The following is a 16,915-nucleotide window of genomic DNA, read 5'->3' as shown; positions in this document are numbered from 1 at the left end:
TAAACTATTAATCTGAAATTTTGGTGCCAAGGAGTTCTGAAATCATCTGTCATTGTACCTCTCTGATTGACATGGCACTGTTAACTGATCAACTTACATTGGATGGCAAAGCTATTGATGACATTGTTCCAGATTCTGGCTGAGAAAATACATGTGATGTTTCCTCTCATTATCATACATGTGATGAATCATCCAGGACTCCTTCGTTGTGTCACAAGATAGGATGAAAATGCTTCATCAAATGCTTGATAAACAAACCTCTAGTATGATTTCACTGCATTTACTGGAATCTCCTCAGGAATACATTTAGACCTAATTATTATCTCCATGTTACTTGGGTTTACTTGATGATGATTTATTCTGTCTCCCTTCCTTTCCCACAGCAAATGCTGAACCCTACAAAACAGTACAAGAACTTCCAGATTGAAATGACTAAAGATGGATGTCGTTTACATGGATCTGATCGGTTATTTCTATCTCTGAAGGAGTTGATGGACCATTTAAAAGGACAGATGCTTAGGACAGACAATATTGTCTTCACATTAAAGAAGTGCTGTCAGCCAAAGCCAAGAGGTAGAGTCTTTAAGGTGGTCTTTCAGTAAAGATACTTTACAGAAGTACCGTATTTTTCGCTCTATAAGACGCACCAGACCACAAGATGCACCTAGTTTTTGGAGGAGGAAAACAAGAAAAAAAAATATTCTGAATCTCAGAAGCCAGAACAGCAAGAGGGATTGCTGCGCAGTGAAAGCAGCAATCCCTCTTGCTGTTCTGGCTTCTTGGATAGCTGCGCAGTCTGCATTCGCTCCATAAGACGCACACACATTTCCCCTTACTTTTTAGGAGGGAAAAATGAGTCTTGTAGAGCAAAAATACGGTATATTTCTCATGGAAAACCTTTAACTTCAACTTGTGTTTCTCATAGAAAAAGTCTGTATCTCATCTAAGCTTTCTGTGTTTTAAGCAGGGCAATGCTGAAGAGTATGTTCAGCATATGTTTTACCTACTACAGTCATACCCCAGTGCTGGCTAATTGCCACTGTTCTGGAAACATCACATGAAGTGGCAAATCTATTTGAAGTGTTTTAGTGAACGGTTTTTGTATTTCCAGAAATCTCCAATTTGCTGGTGGCGACAAAGAAATCCCTAGAATGGCAACCAGTCTGCCCGTTAGGACAGCTGAGCTTCCACCGAATCCTTAAAGAAGAAATAATACAAGTAAGCGATCATGACATTTAAACATTTTGTGTTTTATTACTCTTTGATAAATATTAATACCAATGTCTAAGAAAATGGAGGAAAACACTGATCACCTTATCCCAACCTCTGTTGAAATCAGTCGTAAATGTTCAGATTACAATGCACCTTCATGTTTCTGTGGTAACAAAAAGGTTCATTTCTGCTTCCTCAAAATCCTGCAAGTTATTGTATGCACTGCTATTAATCTGTTGCAAAAAGGATATTCTAATCTATTTTTGGAGAGGGAGCTATGAGTCAAGCTGTTTTTAGGTGAAAGGTTACTCAGATCAGTTTGTTTTAAAGAGGAAGACTTCCTTAATGAGAAATGCATACCACACGATTCTGTAAAGCATTAAGTAACTTTACTGCAATTTGCAGAACACTCTTGTGACTCCAGAATTCATTTGAGTACAAATGACTTATTATCAAAGCTGTCCCATCAAACTGACTTGCAGCCTGAAGAAGAGATAGCAACCCAAGTGGAATTATAAAATAATTTCATTCATATCTTGTTAGTTTGAAAAAGAAGCCATTAGGCGATATTCTAATTATATCTGTCACATTGGACTCATTTGATACCAATGCAGAAGACTGATCTCTAGCTTCTTATCTATCAAATGAGTATAATACAATTAATATACCTCTTGATAATGAAAACCCCAAGTGATGTGATGTGATGTTCCTTGCAGTTCTAAAGCCAATGGATAAGTATGGCACAATTTCTAACTTTTGGATTTAAACTATACTTTAGGGTGAACACCTTGGCAGAGGAACAAGAACGCAGATTTACTCTGGGGTCCTTAGGTATAAGGAAGATGAGAGCTATCAGGCTGAAAAGGCGATGAAGGTTCTTCTGAAAGTCTTGGACCCCAGTCACAGGCACTTTTCTCTGGTATGTTTCACTTTATGAAATGGCTGCTGTCACTGCTGCTAAGTTTTTATAGGCAGTCTGTAATGCAAGACTATAAATGATTGTCAACCCCATTTGAAATTACGGTTTATAACCTGGGTGGGAGTTCATACAATTGTTTTTGAGGCTACATCAATGCCTATTTCCACTTGGGAAGAGATAAAATACCCATTTATTAAAGGTATTTGTTGAACTGAAACTAGTCTCTTTGTATGTGAAAGATCTGTCTCATGTACCCAGTTAGGAATGGGGCATCCCAAATTTGTTAGTAACTGATGTATTGTATCAGGAAATCTTTTTTTCTTGCCTGGAGAGGAAGATGTGTGTTGCATAGGGGTTTCTCATTTCCTGCGTGTCCTTATAGGGTAGAAACAGGAGTTGCATCTTAAGATACTGCTCCTCTAATGGTGCAGACCAGCAAGTGTTTCTTGGACAGCACATCACTGGAGAAATGCAGCAGACTGCTTCCCTTTATAAGTCATTAGAAACTGGCAGCCTGTGTTTCTGTCTGACACGTTACAGCCACATGAATCACTCCAGGATCTTTCTGTGGCTGCAGGACTTTACATAAAACCTCTTACCTGGGCTATTGTAATTGGTGAAGGGAATTTTGCTCATGGATAATAACAAACTCAAGCAGTAGTTTAAACATATGCACATCACTGAACTTGGTTATTGTTTAGACACTGGCTGTCTCTAGACTTTTACTGTTGCTTCTTCCTTTCGTAGTTTCGTTGATCTAAAATCCCTGCTCTGTCACCCTGTGTGTGTAATAGGCATTTTTTGAGACCGCAAGCATGATGAGGCAGATCTCCCACAAACACATCGTCCTCCTCCATGGAGTTTGTGTCCGTGATGTGGAAAGTAAGTGAAATCTTTTGAGTACTGCTTTTCAAAACGAAGTGGTAGTTGAATTCCTCATCTTAAAATGACACCTCTCTCTCTCTCTCTCTCTCTCTCTCTATATATATATATTTACCGTAAATAAAAAAATCAGTCTGGTGATGCATATGCTTCTAAGTTAAACCTGCCTGAAATATGCCTTGCCTGCAGTTTCCCTCTCAGTTAAAAATGCATTAAAGCGATTGAAGTATCTGTGCTCTTCCTACACCACTAATTTGTTTTTCCTGTGCTTGTTGCAGACATTATGGTAGAAGAGTTTGTCGAATTTGGACCTCTGGATCTCTTCATGCACCGCAAGAGTGATCTGCTTACTACTCCTTGGAAATTCAAAGTAGCAAAGCAATTGGCAAGTGCATTGAGCTACCTGGTAAGTCCCAGATGTTATCTACTGATAGCAATTCTTTCTGCAAGTCTTCCATATCACAAAATGCAACTTGCATTGGCTATGCATTCTGATATGCATACATAGGCTCAGTCAGTCTTGGAGTGGAAGCTTGCCTTCCATGAACTTCTGTAGTGTTTTGTGAACTGTTGTTCTAAGCACATTTTTCAGATTATTCAAAAACGTATCCGGTGCATTTGGATGCCATCGTATTAACACGCCAATTTCATGACATTCTCTTATAAATGCAGGAGGACAAAGATCTAGTTCACGGAAACGTTTGCACAAAAAATATACTCTTGGCAAGGGAAGGAATTGACAATGAATATGGACCTTTCATAAAACTGAGCGACCCAGGAATTCCAATAACAGTGCTGTCTAGAAAAGGTATTCTTTTAGAAAATAGTTTTTATCAGAATTGTAAAGAAAACAACCTTACTACCTGTATCATGCATCTGTATATCAATGTGTATGTCTAGAGTGTGTTGGCACTAATTTTCCAAAGAGATGCACTGAGAATAGCTGGCATTGTCCATATCTCAGCTAAAGCATCCATGACAGAGGGCCATTCAACTTCTGCTTAAAAAGTCGAACTGCCCTTAATGTTACAATTGGGTTAATATTAGAAGGACTAACTTGCCCACAGCATGGTACTGAATGCCATAACTTAATTGCACACTGGTTGCATTTACATGCTCATATCTAGGCTTTGACTCTCTGCTTGCAGTACTTTGTTCCTCCTTTTGTGTGAGCAAACAGACAAGCCTGTTAACTATAGTTTTTCATTTTGTTCAATGCTATTGAACAGTAGAAACTAGGGTTCTGAAGCGATTGACTACCCCATGATATGAAGGCAACTTTGAACTTGTTTGTGTTAAAAAAAAAGTGTTGGAATAACTATTGATGACATGCAGCCCCGAAATTTGGTATACATGGGTCCAAGAGGCCAAAATTACTGGTTTGGGTTTTTTTTGAAAATGTGATATTTATACACCCTTCTTGCAATATAGGGCACTCAAAGGACACCTCAAAATGGGCAGATTGTTTACAGATTAACTAAGAATGTTGTGCGTATATAGATCAAGATCCCTTGAATACTAGAAAAGTAAAAAAACAAGATTTAGCAAGTTTCTCCCTAGAAACAAGAGGGCAATAAATGAATCTTTCAAGTGACTCAGGTAGTTCAAGACTGTTCGCACAGCTGAAATATGGCAGATACATAGAATGTAGATTGGAAGCGACCACATGGACCATATTCAACCTTCTGCAATGTAGGGGTTGTTTTTGCCCGATGTGGGGTTCGAACCCACACCCATTCCATAACTGCTTCCAGATTCTTTCCTTCCATGTATTTTCTTTATAGAAGTGGCTATTTCTATTAATAGTTCTGTTCTTACGTTAAAAGTGAGTCTCCTCAATGTACACTCCCCCCCCCCAAAAGTAGTTTTAAAAGGAACTTGTATTTAAGCAACCAATACCATGACTAGCTTCAAAACCGTTTTCACCTCTTTTTTTTGTTTCCTCCCAGAATGTGTTGAGCGCATCCCTTGGCTTGCACCAGAATGTGTAGAAGACTCAAAAAAATTAAGTGTGGCTGCTGATAAGTGGAGCTTTGGTACAACACTGTGGGAAATTTGCTACAATGGAGAAGTGCCACTTAAAGACAAGACATTAGCAGAGGTAAGGCCTGGGTGGCTGTGGCGTGGCGACGTTAAGGTATCCCTTTCTTACTATATTTTGCCTTTTGTGGAAATACATTTTTAGCTCTCTTGTAGAAAGCGTGTAGGGCAAGCGGAGATGTCAGCCGAAGAACCTTTTCGTAGTGCGCAGTAGAGTTTTACAAACAGAAGCCACGTTCTGAGTAGCCTAATTAAACCCCAGTGGGGTTTTGCAAAACCTCAGTCCACTGCTAAGAGCTCCCCTACAAAAGGATATTTCCTGCTGGAAGGCAGCCTCTTTTGAAACTTGGGGCGTGAAAGAAGGCATGTTTCCTAGCTCTATGAATAACACAGGTGTCTCCCAACCAATCTTGCAGAAGGAGAGGTTTTATGAAGGGCATTTCACACTTCCAGTCCCATCCTGCAAGGAGCTGGCTGACCTGATGAAGCAGTGCATGCACTATGACCCCAGCCAGAGACCATTCTTCAGAGCAATCATGCGAGACATCAACAAGCTAGAAGAACAAAGTAAGTAATCTATTTTGCTTATTTCCCCTCTTCATTGTCAGTTTTATTTTCTTTGCTCTGTGGGATACATTAACATTAATGAATTTGCAAACATCTTGATGGCAGTATAAAAAAGCCATATATAGTCCCCCGTAGGCACAGAAGGGATTTGCTGTTCAGAAAGTAAGATAGTTACCAAGATGGCTCTATACATAAAAATCTGCAACCCGACACTGTTTTGGATTGCCGTTGTCATGGAATATTGTTTGTGTTACAGTAGTTATGGAAGCATCCAGGGTGACGTAAGGGTAGAGCTGTCAAGCTCTGCCTCACCATCGGTTCCCGTGTATTAATGATTATTTTGCCAGTGTTAATACCCCTCACTGAGAGGTTGTGTGTAGTCTTCTTGCCCACACCTTGTGCTATGATTCTGCTTGCCTTGGTGAGAGGGTGGTTGGCTCTCGGCTAGGAATAAGACTACAAGGTTTACTCTGCAAGTTCAGAATGGAGCAGGTGACTGCTAATCCCTGCCCTCAGATATTGTCAGCTTCCCTTTGCCAGTTTAACTCCCTCGTTTCTAAAGCAATCGTCCATCTTCTGGAAAGATTTTCACTGGGGCCAATGATTTAGAGGAAGATACACAAATGTTAGGAATCTGCAGTTTGACAGAACATTCAGCAAGGTGATGGGGTCTGTTGAAATGCAAAGCAAGCATATGTAAAAACAGATTTGAAAATTTAAAGGGTAAAACTACTCATTTGTACCACACTAATATTCTTACCTGTGTCAGATCCTGATATCGTCTCGGAGAAGAAGCCTAATGCGGAGATTGATCCTACCATTTTTGAGAAACGCTTCTTGAAGCGCATTCGTGACTTAGGCGAGGTATGTTTACTTCTATTGCTGCTGCTCAGTATTTTTTGAAGATTTGGCACTGAGGTGCTGTACAAGGTGCTCTTATTCCCCTTTTGTACCTGTAGTCATGGTGTGCTGAAACATAGATGGCTTGTATTTTTGTTGTGATCATTCAGCATTGTGTTCCATCTATTGTTTTTAGAGACGGGAATAACGTGTTAAGTCAGCCCATTTCTCTGTGCAGGGCAATGGATTTGTTCATATGTTTATAGAGCAAGTGAAGTGTGGCATATTCCCTTCTGACAGAAGTAAATATGCATAGGGCTCCAAAAGCAGCACAGAGTGCAAAGGGCAAGGTTTCTGAGTAGAGATATGCCTTAGCTCAAATCTACCTGGGAGTCCCACCTCCCTTGGTGTAAGTTCCAGGCCCCCGTTTTACTTGTAGCAAACACTTCAGTGAGAGAAAGTACCGCACACACGTTTTATAGACATTCTGTTTATTGCTTGACATCTGTGGTAACTAAGTAACACCATCCAGAAGGCCACAACTCCCATCTGCCCCATCCAACATAGTCAGTCCAACGCCACCTGAAGGGCTACAGGTTAGCCACCCCTGCTTTTGTATGTTCAGTAGATATGTTCTGGTAGTGCAAAGAGGGACTGAAGCAGATACCCAGAAGCACCCAGTATGGAGTGGTTTTTGGTCCATAAGGGTTAAGTGATTGTCCCAAGAACCACAGATCCACTAAGCAATAAAGCCAGAAGCTGATTCAAAAGTCTGTAAAAGAAACCTAGCAGGGATTTGGTTCCTATTCATTTTTCTTCTGTGTAACTTCTGAATAGTGGAGGTCACCCCGTTATTGCAGTGATGGCTGATCACGAATGCAGCCTATCACTGGGTATCATTGAAACATTCTCCTAGGTGAAGTAGCTGCCTGGTTTTCTCTTTCTTTTGCAAAGCAAGCGTGTGGTGGCTGACCATGGTTTTTTATTTTCTTTTTGAAATTAGGGCCATTTTGGAAAAGTTGAACTCTGCAGGTACGACCCTGAGGGTGATAATACTGGAGAACAAGTGGCGGTAAAGTCACTGAAACCTGACTGTGGTGGGAACCATATTGCTGAGCTAAAGAAAGAAATCGAAATTCTGAGGAAGCTTTATCATGAAAACATCGTGAAATACAAAGGAATCTGCACCGAAGATGGTAAGCCCTGGAAGTTCTGAAAATGTTTTCAGTTTTCCTGTTTGCTTTTAAATTATCCCCCTCCCCCTGACATATCTAGGAAGAGACCAATTACTAAATTCTAGCAATACAATATACTTCTGTCTTAATCCCATTGAACATATTTATTACACATGTTACATCCCCTGGTTATGGCAGCTGGGAAAACGGACAAACTGACCTTTTTTCCGGTCATTGTGAATCATTCTTTTCCTTGGAACAGAAAGATTAGGAGGGATGGAAAGGTGTTAGGAAAACACTGGATGAAATGGACCATGGAAAATACTTAAAAAGTAATACTTGACCGCCCTGAGACCCCCAGGTATAGGGCAGTATATTAATAATAATAATAATAATAATAATAATAATAATGTGGTCAAGGGTGTTGTGTATTGAATTTGCAGGCACAGAACAGTAGCAGAGCAGCCAGGAACTAATTAAGGGAGGTAGTGATTACTTTCTGGGTTGGGTAGTCCTAGCCCAGGTGCCTATATATAGTAGCTGGGCTGGGGTTTTGTGTGTCTTTCTACTTGCTTGCTGCCATGAATAAAGATGTTACCATACCACCACTGGCTGGACTCACTATATAATAGGCGTTGACTCTGAAAATTGCTTGGGATAATTTTGGCTTTCTTGATCAAAGGTGGAAATGGAATTAAGTTGATCATGGAGTTTCTTCCTTCTGGAAGCCTAAAGGAATATCTTCCACTAAACAAGAATAAAATCGGTCTGAAACAGCAATTGAAATACGCTGTACAAATCTGCAAGGTAATGCCGTACATATTTTAATATTTAAGTTGTAGCAGTAAGTGTCTTGATGTTTAATTTTCATTCATGTGTTCAGAATCGAAATATCTGTTTAAAATCATAATGCATGAATTTGGGGGGAGGGTTGTTAGCTTTTTGAAAAGAATGATTTATTTAACATTTCCATCCCAGTTAAGGCCAGCCCTTCAGTTACAATAAAAATGCAAGAACAACCAACTGAGCAAAAAAGTTAATAAAAGCTAATGGGACAGCAGCCATAAGCAGCTCAGATAAATGCAAAAAGTATTTAGGGGTTTCTTAAAAGGCAAGTTCCTGGGGGAGGGACAGAGTCCACAAGTGTGGGGGCACCAGTTAGTGACCTTGGTGATGGCAGGATACAGGTACCCTGAATCCGACTTTGGGGTTTAAGGAGCTTTAAGGTGTGTGTAGCTGGTTCTTCATACAACCTGATAAAAAACCATGTATATCCTTCACTTTATCTTTGCTCCCAGTTTCTTACCTTTAATGTGCCCCATGTTTTATGAGGTGAATGATTTCATTTATGAAAGTTGAAAACGATGTTGAAAATGATAATACAGCCTTGTATTAAAGTGAGCTTTGTTGCTAATTTTCTCTCTGGCCAAATAATATGTAACCAAGCAGCAGCAGCAAAAAGAGAGGACTTTTTAGAAAAAGTAAAAAAGAGCCTAAGGCCTAGGGATTCTTCACACTGCCATGTGCTTTAGTTCCAAAACTCTAGCTGGTTCTGTAGGAGGTTCAGACTATAAGCACTGAAAAGCTTACCAAACAGAAGGATTGGGTGTACAAATTCTAAAGAAAATTGTTAGCGGTGTTTGAGGTAGAAAGCAATTAATTGCAAGAGAATGAAACAATACTTGAAATTTTGTGTGTCTTCAACCATCAGGGAATGGACTACTTGGGATCTCAACAGTATGTTCATCGAGACTTAGCCGCAAGGAATGTTCTAGTTGAAAATGAACAGAGAGTGAAGATTGGGGACTTCGGGCTAACCAAAGCAATTGAGACGGATAAGGAATATTACAAAGTCAATGATGAAAAAGACAGCCCTGTGTTCTGGTAAGGAAGAAAGAGATATATAGTGACAAGCTAGTAAGTTTTTGCTGCAAGAGATATTATTATTTTTAGCTGAAACTGCACTGTGTGTCACTATGGATTATCCTCATGGTAGGTATTATCAATAAGTAATGGGAGGTTTTAACTTGATAATGATCACTTGACCATAAGAAAGGGTTCTTGTATTGCATTTTCTAGTACAAGTACAGTTTGACAGGTGGTGACGTGTACATATATTTATTGATGCATTTTATGCTTACATTTGTAGTTAGGTATAGGAATTACTTGCAAAACTATAATCTGGCTCGTAGTTGTCTTTGCCTGAAAACAGACATAGGCTGGATCTATATTGATCTGGAAAACACTATTAAAAAAGTAGTATAAGCTCTCAATGCAATTTTACATTGACAATGGCTCACTGCTCTACAGCGCCTTCTGGTGTCACATTTTTATTACATGTTTTAAATGTTTTAACTGACCGGTGTAGATTAGTCCTTTGATATTTCTTTCTCTTTACAATTTTCTCTTACCTTTAATTATTTCAATATTTGTTTCTTTCTTGTTTGTTCAATTGATGCATAATACTTTTTTGTGAAGCATATGGAGTCGTATTAGTAGTTTCTGTTGCGACGGCAACATCACTATCCAGAATTCTGCTATTTAATGATGCAAAGTGAGTTTTGGCTTTTGTGCCGCAGTTCTACCAAGAGTAAATGGAAGCGTTCTATGGTTACAGGTATGCTCCTGAATGCTTACTGCAGAGCAAATTCTACATTGCTTCAGACGTTTGGTCCTTTGGAGTGACTCTCTATGAGCTACTGACCTATTGTGATCCTGCGTGCAGTCCAATGGCAGTAAGTAGCTGTGAAATGAAAAGTTCTTTCCCATATGCTTTCTTCCAAAATAAGAGTAATGTGTGTGTAAGTGCTTTAAGGGGTCCTTTCCCTCTTTAATCCTTAGAAGTCCCAGATTTCAGGGCACTTAAGTGTGTGCATACATGAATAACACTGCATTTAGGGGAATGTTGTTCATTGTCTGAAAACGATCCCCACCCCCGAAGCACTTATGAAACTCCTAAGCTTAAGTTGGGATGAAATGAAAGGATGAACATAGACCTTTTATTTGATGAAAATGATCATACTTTATATAGCTGGTCCCATAATTTCTGTTTGAAACTAGTTATTTATGTTCACAGGAGAACCATTTCTACTTCTAGGTTGTCTAGGGATCTTAAGAAAGCAATTCGATATATAGCCAGTGCTTTTTTTCTAGACAAATAGGTGCCAGTACTCACCATGAAGTTGTTACAGTCAGTGCCACACTTAAGGGTATACACCACCTGCACCTCTTTGATTACCCCTTGAAGAAAAGCACTGGATATAGTCATTATAAAATTGGGTTACCAGTAGACAAGTTCTTAAACTTCTCTTTGGGTGCCTTTGAAACTCTCCAAGCGCAGGCTCCCTTGTACACACACCCTCTCTCTATTTTGGGAAATTTCACTTTTAGGGGTCCATCCTTTGCAAAGATGTGAAACTGTTCCTAAGGGGTTGGGCGTCCCAATCCTTGGTTAGCTAGACACAACAGGTCAGCAAAGAGGGAAGGAGGGGTTCGTTCAATAAACTGAAGCCTGGGTTCTACCAGTTTCAGTCTCCCCAGGTTTCTGTAATCCACATTGGTCTCTACAGCAAAGCTGACTTGCTTGCTTTTGTTTGCATTCCATTTATCGTAACCCTCTGACCCAGTGCCCATGCTCCCTCCCTTCTACCTATGTACAACCCACCATTGCTAGTCTTTGGAATGGCAGCTGTGCAGGCATACATATCCCAACTATTTCCCCCACCGTTAACCTCTCTTTACCCACCTCCACGCCAGTTGTCCAAGGTTCTGCTACCTACCTTTGGGCCCTTGCCATCAAGCAGGCACCACTCCTACCCTCTCCCTTGACTCTGGCACCCAGCCCAGCTATACCCTTTTACTAACAGAAATGAGATTAAATGTGGGTTTTCATAACTTGCAGGAATTCCTGAATATGATTGGACCAACTCAAGGCCAGATGACAGTGACACGGCTTGTGCGGGTATTAGGAGAAGGCAAACGTTTGCCATGTCCTAAAAATTGCCCACCAGAGGTAAGGCATTAAGAATTATTATGCATCGTCTTGTGTTGGGCAAATTCCCATCAGCTTGATGTTTTTCCTGTGAAAGCTCATAAAGCTCTTTTAATCACAATTTGTATATGTAGACACAAAGTTAATGTCCGAATCTTTTGATGTGTAAGCCATAACGTACCCTTTTCATTTACTAGGTTAACCAACTGATGGGGAAGTGTTGGGTTCAAGACCCAGGTGAGCGGACAAGCTTTCACAATCTGATTCAAGGATTTGAAGCACTTATCCAAAAAATGTAATCCATACATTTTATACTTGCCACTTAAATGTTTTGAAAAGTGTACAAGGCCTTTTTATTATTACCTAGTGTAATTTTGTACTTTGGTAATGTTGTGTCTGAAAAGGGGTTTTCTGTTTGAGTAGCCAACACGTGAGTCCGATAAGCAGCAGAGAACATTGCTGAGCATTTTGCCAGTTTATATATCTGTGCCAACAGGGTCATCTCAGCTGCTGGGCCAAGTACTTTTGAGGGAGGAAAAAAAATCTCTTAAGGCTACTGTTAAGTGATATGTGCCTATACAAAGTTTGAATCATGTTGTATTAGAGAGCAAAAGATGATTTCCAAACAGTGTAGTGGCTGTCATTACAGTACAAAATGTTAATCATGGCAGATAAATAGAAATGTTCTTGACAGCATTCAATAATGAATATTAAGGAGGTGTGCTAGATAACTTTGGTTGGAATCCAACACCAGTTTTGTCCTACACACAAAGGGACTTTGGATCTATCCCAAGCTACTTTTTGAGCTTGCATCAACTCGCAAAAGCGGTTTGTGTTCAGCAAACCTGAAGTAACTCTTGGCATCGCAGCATTGTTTCTCCCTCTTGATATATATTTGTAGCATTTGCTTTTAGTATATTCATTAAAATCCAGACACCATTGGCACTTTGTCCTGGAGCATTCTGATCTAGTCCAAAATTTCTACATCACAGAAGTCAGTCCTTCTCATATTTTCCTTCTCTTTTAAAAGGAAAAAAACTATAATCTTAGGGGTGCAAAAATAATGTCAGGGGAAAGACCACTGAAGCATGACAACATTTGGGGTTTTTATTGGGTAACAGATTGCAAGTGACAATTAAGCGGAATAGTGGGTTTTGAAGACATAATTTCTCCAGTGAGGCTGAATGGTGCATGGATTTTAATGTGCACTCTGTAAATGAAGATATTACAAGGGATAACATGCTAACCAGGAGTGGGGGGATGGATGTACATTATTCCTGCATTGTGTACTTGCTATAAAAGAAGTAGGATTCAGTATGTTCTGCAATGAAGAGAGCCATGTACAAGCTCTGGGGCCAGAATGCATGCATTGCCTTACTCTGTGAATTTGCTTGTCTTAACAGATGGAAGGCTAATCTTTTTCCTAAAGTCAGATATTGCTTTTCAGGAATTATTCAGAATTTGCAATAATGTAATGTGTAACAAATCAGAAATGCTATCAAGTAAGAACCCTCTTGCAAATACTGCCTGTTTCCCCCCACTGTACTCTGTATGCACTTTGTTATTCTTTATAAAAAATAAAGATTTTATCAATTAATATTAATGCATTGCCTTCATTTGTAGCTGAGACAACATTTCTCAAGGGTTGTTGAGTGCACCTCTAAAGGTGAAGTCAAACTGTTGGGAGAATCACAGCGCCAGCTATAACCTCACTGGTACTGGCAGCCAGTTTGCTTGAAAATCTGGGCCCTTACTGTGCAAATAGGTTGGTACATAAGTACAACGTGAATTAAATAGAGCAGCGCTTCTAGGTCAGAGGTGAGGGGTAACCTATGGTGCCTGGAGGTTGCCCAACCTGTCCTAGAAACTTAAAAATTCAAGCAATATGACCTCCAGTCATGTTAACAATACAACACATACACTTTAGGGGATCATGTACTAGGGTTACAAATATTCAACTGACTAAACAAATCAAGTTTTCAGAAAGGTAGCCCTGCTGATATTTGACATGGCTTGCTTTTTATAGCACCATAAGTGTCTTTAAAATGTGCCACAAGACAATGCATTCATAGGACACAACTCCCCTTTCTCAGCTTCACAACAGGCCTTTCCCCCTCCCCAACATTCACAATGTACCTTCAGGAGCGCACAATAAGCCACGCCAGCTTTATACTTCAGTGTAGCTTGCCAATTTATTTACAGAGAAATTGATTGCTCAGAAAAGATACATTCAATGTGAATAATACTAAACACAGAGAAGAAAAATCTCGCTACGACGTTCTGTTACTTCTGAATAATGTATATTAGTTTTATATAACAGCCTCCTAATCAAGAAACTTGTAAACTGCACCTAACTTTAAATCTGACTGGATTTCAATCAGGCTTACCTTGATCTCTCTTCACTGGAGACAAGCTATGCTGCCTTCCTTGATGTACATTTCTTCATAACCTCCCACTGCGGATTTTACCATTGCTAATGCTGGGCCTCATGCATTTTAAATCTTACTTCAGAAACAAAAACCTGCAAATTGGGGTTACTATGGAAAATGGCAGCTGTATTGGTTATTTCAAACATGTTCCAAACAACAGGAAAGTAGCTTTCTGTGAATCTTAGTTAGAAATAAATTAAGAGCCAGCAAAAAGCATGAATACACCACATTCCACCCGGTTCCGGTGAACACAAATAATTGCCATGGTTATAAAGTGCAAGAAAAGATACTGAAGAATTTCCAAGGTGGCAGTGATTAATCAAGAGTACTGTAGTATAGAAATAGGGTGTGGAGCAGATAGATCCTTAAACTAAATGCAAGTCAGTAAGATAGCAATGCATTCAGTTCCACTGGATACTAAATGGAAATTCACATTATTTTCCCCCAAAGAAACCGATTAACAAGAAATAGACCTAGAAGCCTAAGACTATAAATGCACAGCTACTATCAATTCTCTTCATGGAAATTTTGTCGTGCACACTTGGTATTGCCAACAATCATTTATTTTAATGAAGTGCGTTGATATCTTCCTAGCGTACTTCCACTTTAGCAGCTACAACTGCTATTTTATTTTTTATTTTTAATCCAGAAAAGATCTGCCTACTCTGACTAGACTGTACTGCAATGATTACACTCAACCTAACCATTGTCTGGGCTGTAATCCAATATGCAAGCCCCATTAAAGCCAATAAAGGAATATTGCTATCAGGATCAAACATGAATTTAACATTGCAGCCAGGAATCTAAATCTTTGAAGGAGGAAAAACCCAGCACAATTGTTTCTTTAAGACTACCACTGCAACTTTCCCAGCAAAAACATTTCCTCTCACTGTTATTTTATTGCTTCGAGAGACATTCTCAAGGGGGCAAAGCTGCCATTTCTTTAAGAGCTTAAGAAATAACTTAATTGTCACTCAATGCATAGAAACTAATCTGGAGGGTATCTGCTATTAGTAGCTCCCCACACATAAATTTACTAGATTGGTACATAGATTGGTTCTCCAATATCTACAATACATATTAAAAGTGAAAGGTAAGGATGACATGAATGTGGCTTTGACTCCAAGCAAGATGCTGATCTTAATAAACACGTTTTCTTTTAAGATACAATTCTGCATAATGTACTCCCGAGCCCTGAGTTTGCTGACCAACGTATTCCACTGGGCCATCTTCTGGAGTGGTGATGAGGTACGAAGAGCCCCGCTTTTCGTTTCTTATTGGTGTCATCTAAACATCATAAAAGTCCATTATTACAGCAATGTGTGTGCAGTTATTTGAAAGAATACTGAATTATCCTTTCTATAACCAAACTATACTGCTCTCTATGGATGACCAACACTAGATCTAGTTACGTAAATAAAATAAAATAAATGGACTAGGACAAACTATAAGGCTACTTGGAATGTTTTTCAATAGCAACGAAATGAAGTCAAAAGACTTTGTATAGCAGCCCTGACAAATTCTTAAGCTGCATTATGCGTTTTCTGAACACTAGGTGGCAGCACAAGACATCAACCTAGCAACATGTAGGTGCCAACAGAGAAACAGACTAGTATGCAGAACTTTTCCAAATTGGTCTCTCTGCTTCTCTCTCTCTCTCTAATATAAAAATTTGACTACATTTCATATGTATGTGTGAAGGAATTCTAGCTCATTTATTTATTGCACTTTCATCCTACTCATCCACTGCATTTGGAAAGCTGTACCTAATGAAATTTCTCATTTGCATACTATTTAAAAATACATGAGAATGCTGAAAGGCTATCCATCACAGATGTGTAGTGTAATTTATCGGCCGCTTCAGGAATAAGCGTGCCAATTCTTTCCTCTTACCTTCAGTGGGTTTTGAGGTGCCAGTGGCAAAATGCCTGGATGGAAGGACCCCTGGGTGGCAGCGTAATACGATGGCATGACTTGCAAGTAGCTACTGAAGTCCCCATACACTCCACTATCAGATTCCTACATGGAGAAAACACAGAAAGGGAAACACTATGGTTGTTGGCCACTGAACAGAAACGGAGACATATTTCCGGGAGAAACGATTAATCATAAATTCTGTGACAGAAAGAGGAGAGGATCAATGTGCAGGCAACCCCCAATTTGCGCAAGGGCTGCAGTCCAGGTCATGATGTGTGACAGCAAGAGGGTGCATAAGCCCATTTGACTGTGCCTGCTTTTCCTACCACTTCTGAGTCTCTGCGATGTGCACATGTGTAGTCACACCTCAAATGGACACACACAAATCTGTTGTTGCCTGTATTCAAAAGTAGTGTAAGTTTCTTAAAGGCAAAGTATCTCTGAGAATCTCCCTTTACTGTTTGGGGAGAGTGTATTTTTTTCTCAGACATCTGAGCCAGAAACATGGTCAGTACCAAACTTGGGAGATGTTTTACCCCAAACACCAATGAAAACCAATTCATTCTGTTTTTCAGATGCTGTAACCTTTGCTACATCACCTTGTTAAAATGCTTCCCTAAAATTACAGGCGTTTTGACAATGGTATTGAGATTTTGCTAGAGCCCAATGAACAATTTTCTTGATTTCCTGTGCCCAGATCAGCCAAGGAAAACTCGGGCAATTATAAATGCAGAACATGAACATAAGAGGAATGCACCTCATTCCATTAAAGGAATGTTTCTACTACCAACAAATACCTATCCTATAAATACCCTGGATAATTTTCATTTACGAAAAGAATCCCGCAAAAAGGGAAATTCAGAATTCTATGGTTCACACTGCCTAGCCTATTATTTATTTTTTTCCTTTTAAGAAGGATAAGCTCAAGTTTGCAAAGAAAAAA

General features: G+C 39.5%; 2 protein-coding genes across 3 annotated transcripts in view; one reads left to right on the top strand and one right to left on the bottom strand.

Moving 5' to 3' along the window:
* JAK1 (Janus kinase 1) overlaps positions 1-13,223 on the top strand; it is a 35,313-nt gene extending 22,090 nt beyond the window's left edge. The window contains exons 11-25 of the mRNA XM_083510257.1: positions 384-573; positions 1,112-1,218; positions 1,991-2,131; positions 2,926-3,013; positions 3,292-3,419; positions 3,686-3,821; positions 4,963-5,114; positions 5,470-5,620; positions 6,390-6,484; positions 7,464-7,656; positions 8,318-8,442; positions 9,347-9,519; positions 10,253-10,370; positions 11,537-11,647; positions 11,824-13,223. Coding sequence (XP_083366383.1) covers positions 384-573; positions 1,112-1,218; positions 1,991-2,131; positions 2,926-3,013; positions 3,292-3,419; positions 3,686-3,821; positions 4,963-5,114; positions 5,470-5,620; positions 6,390-6,484; positions 7,464-7,656; positions 8,318-8,442; positions 9,347-9,519; positions 10,253-10,370; positions 11,537-11,647; positions 11,824-11,925 — 2,010 coding nt within the window. The 3' untranslated portion in view covers positions 11,926-13,223. The remainder of the gene's footprint in view (positions 1-383; positions 574-1,111; positions 1,219-1,990; positions 2,132-2,925; positions 3,014-3,291; positions 3,420-3,685; positions 3,822-4,962; positions 5,115-5,469; positions 5,621-6,389; positions 6,485-7,463; positions 7,657-8,317; positions 8,443-9,346; positions 9,520-10,252; positions 10,371-11,536; positions 11,648-11,823) is intronic.
* A 569-nt stretch (positions 13,224-13,792) lies between these two features.
* Positions 13,793-16,915, bottom strand: part of RAVER2 (ribonucleoprotein, PTB binding 2) — a 44,386-nt gene continuing 41,263 nt past the window's right edge. For both annotated transcript variants that reach the window (XM_083510277.1, XM_083510278.1), the window contains exons 13-14: positions 15,949-16,074; positions 13,793-15,342 (exon numbers count right to left, since the gene is read on the bottom strand). In XM_083510277.1, the coding sequence (XP_083366403.1) occupies positions 15,196-15,342; positions 15,949-16,074 (273 nt within the window). In that variant the 3' untranslated portion in view covers positions 13,793-15,195. The remainder of the gene's footprint in view (positions 15,343-15,948; positions 16,075-16,915) is intronic.

Source organism: Podarcis liolepis (genome assembly GCF_965112155.1).
Source record: "Podarcis liolepis genome assembly, chromosome: 6".
NCBI classification, from domain to species: domain Eukaryota; kingdom Metazoa; phylum Chordata; class Lepidosauria; order Squamata; family Lacertidae; genus Podarcis; species Podarcis liolepis.
The sequence above is the reverse complement of the archived record's forward strand: the minus strand, read 5'-3'. Positions and strand labels throughout refer to the sequence as shown.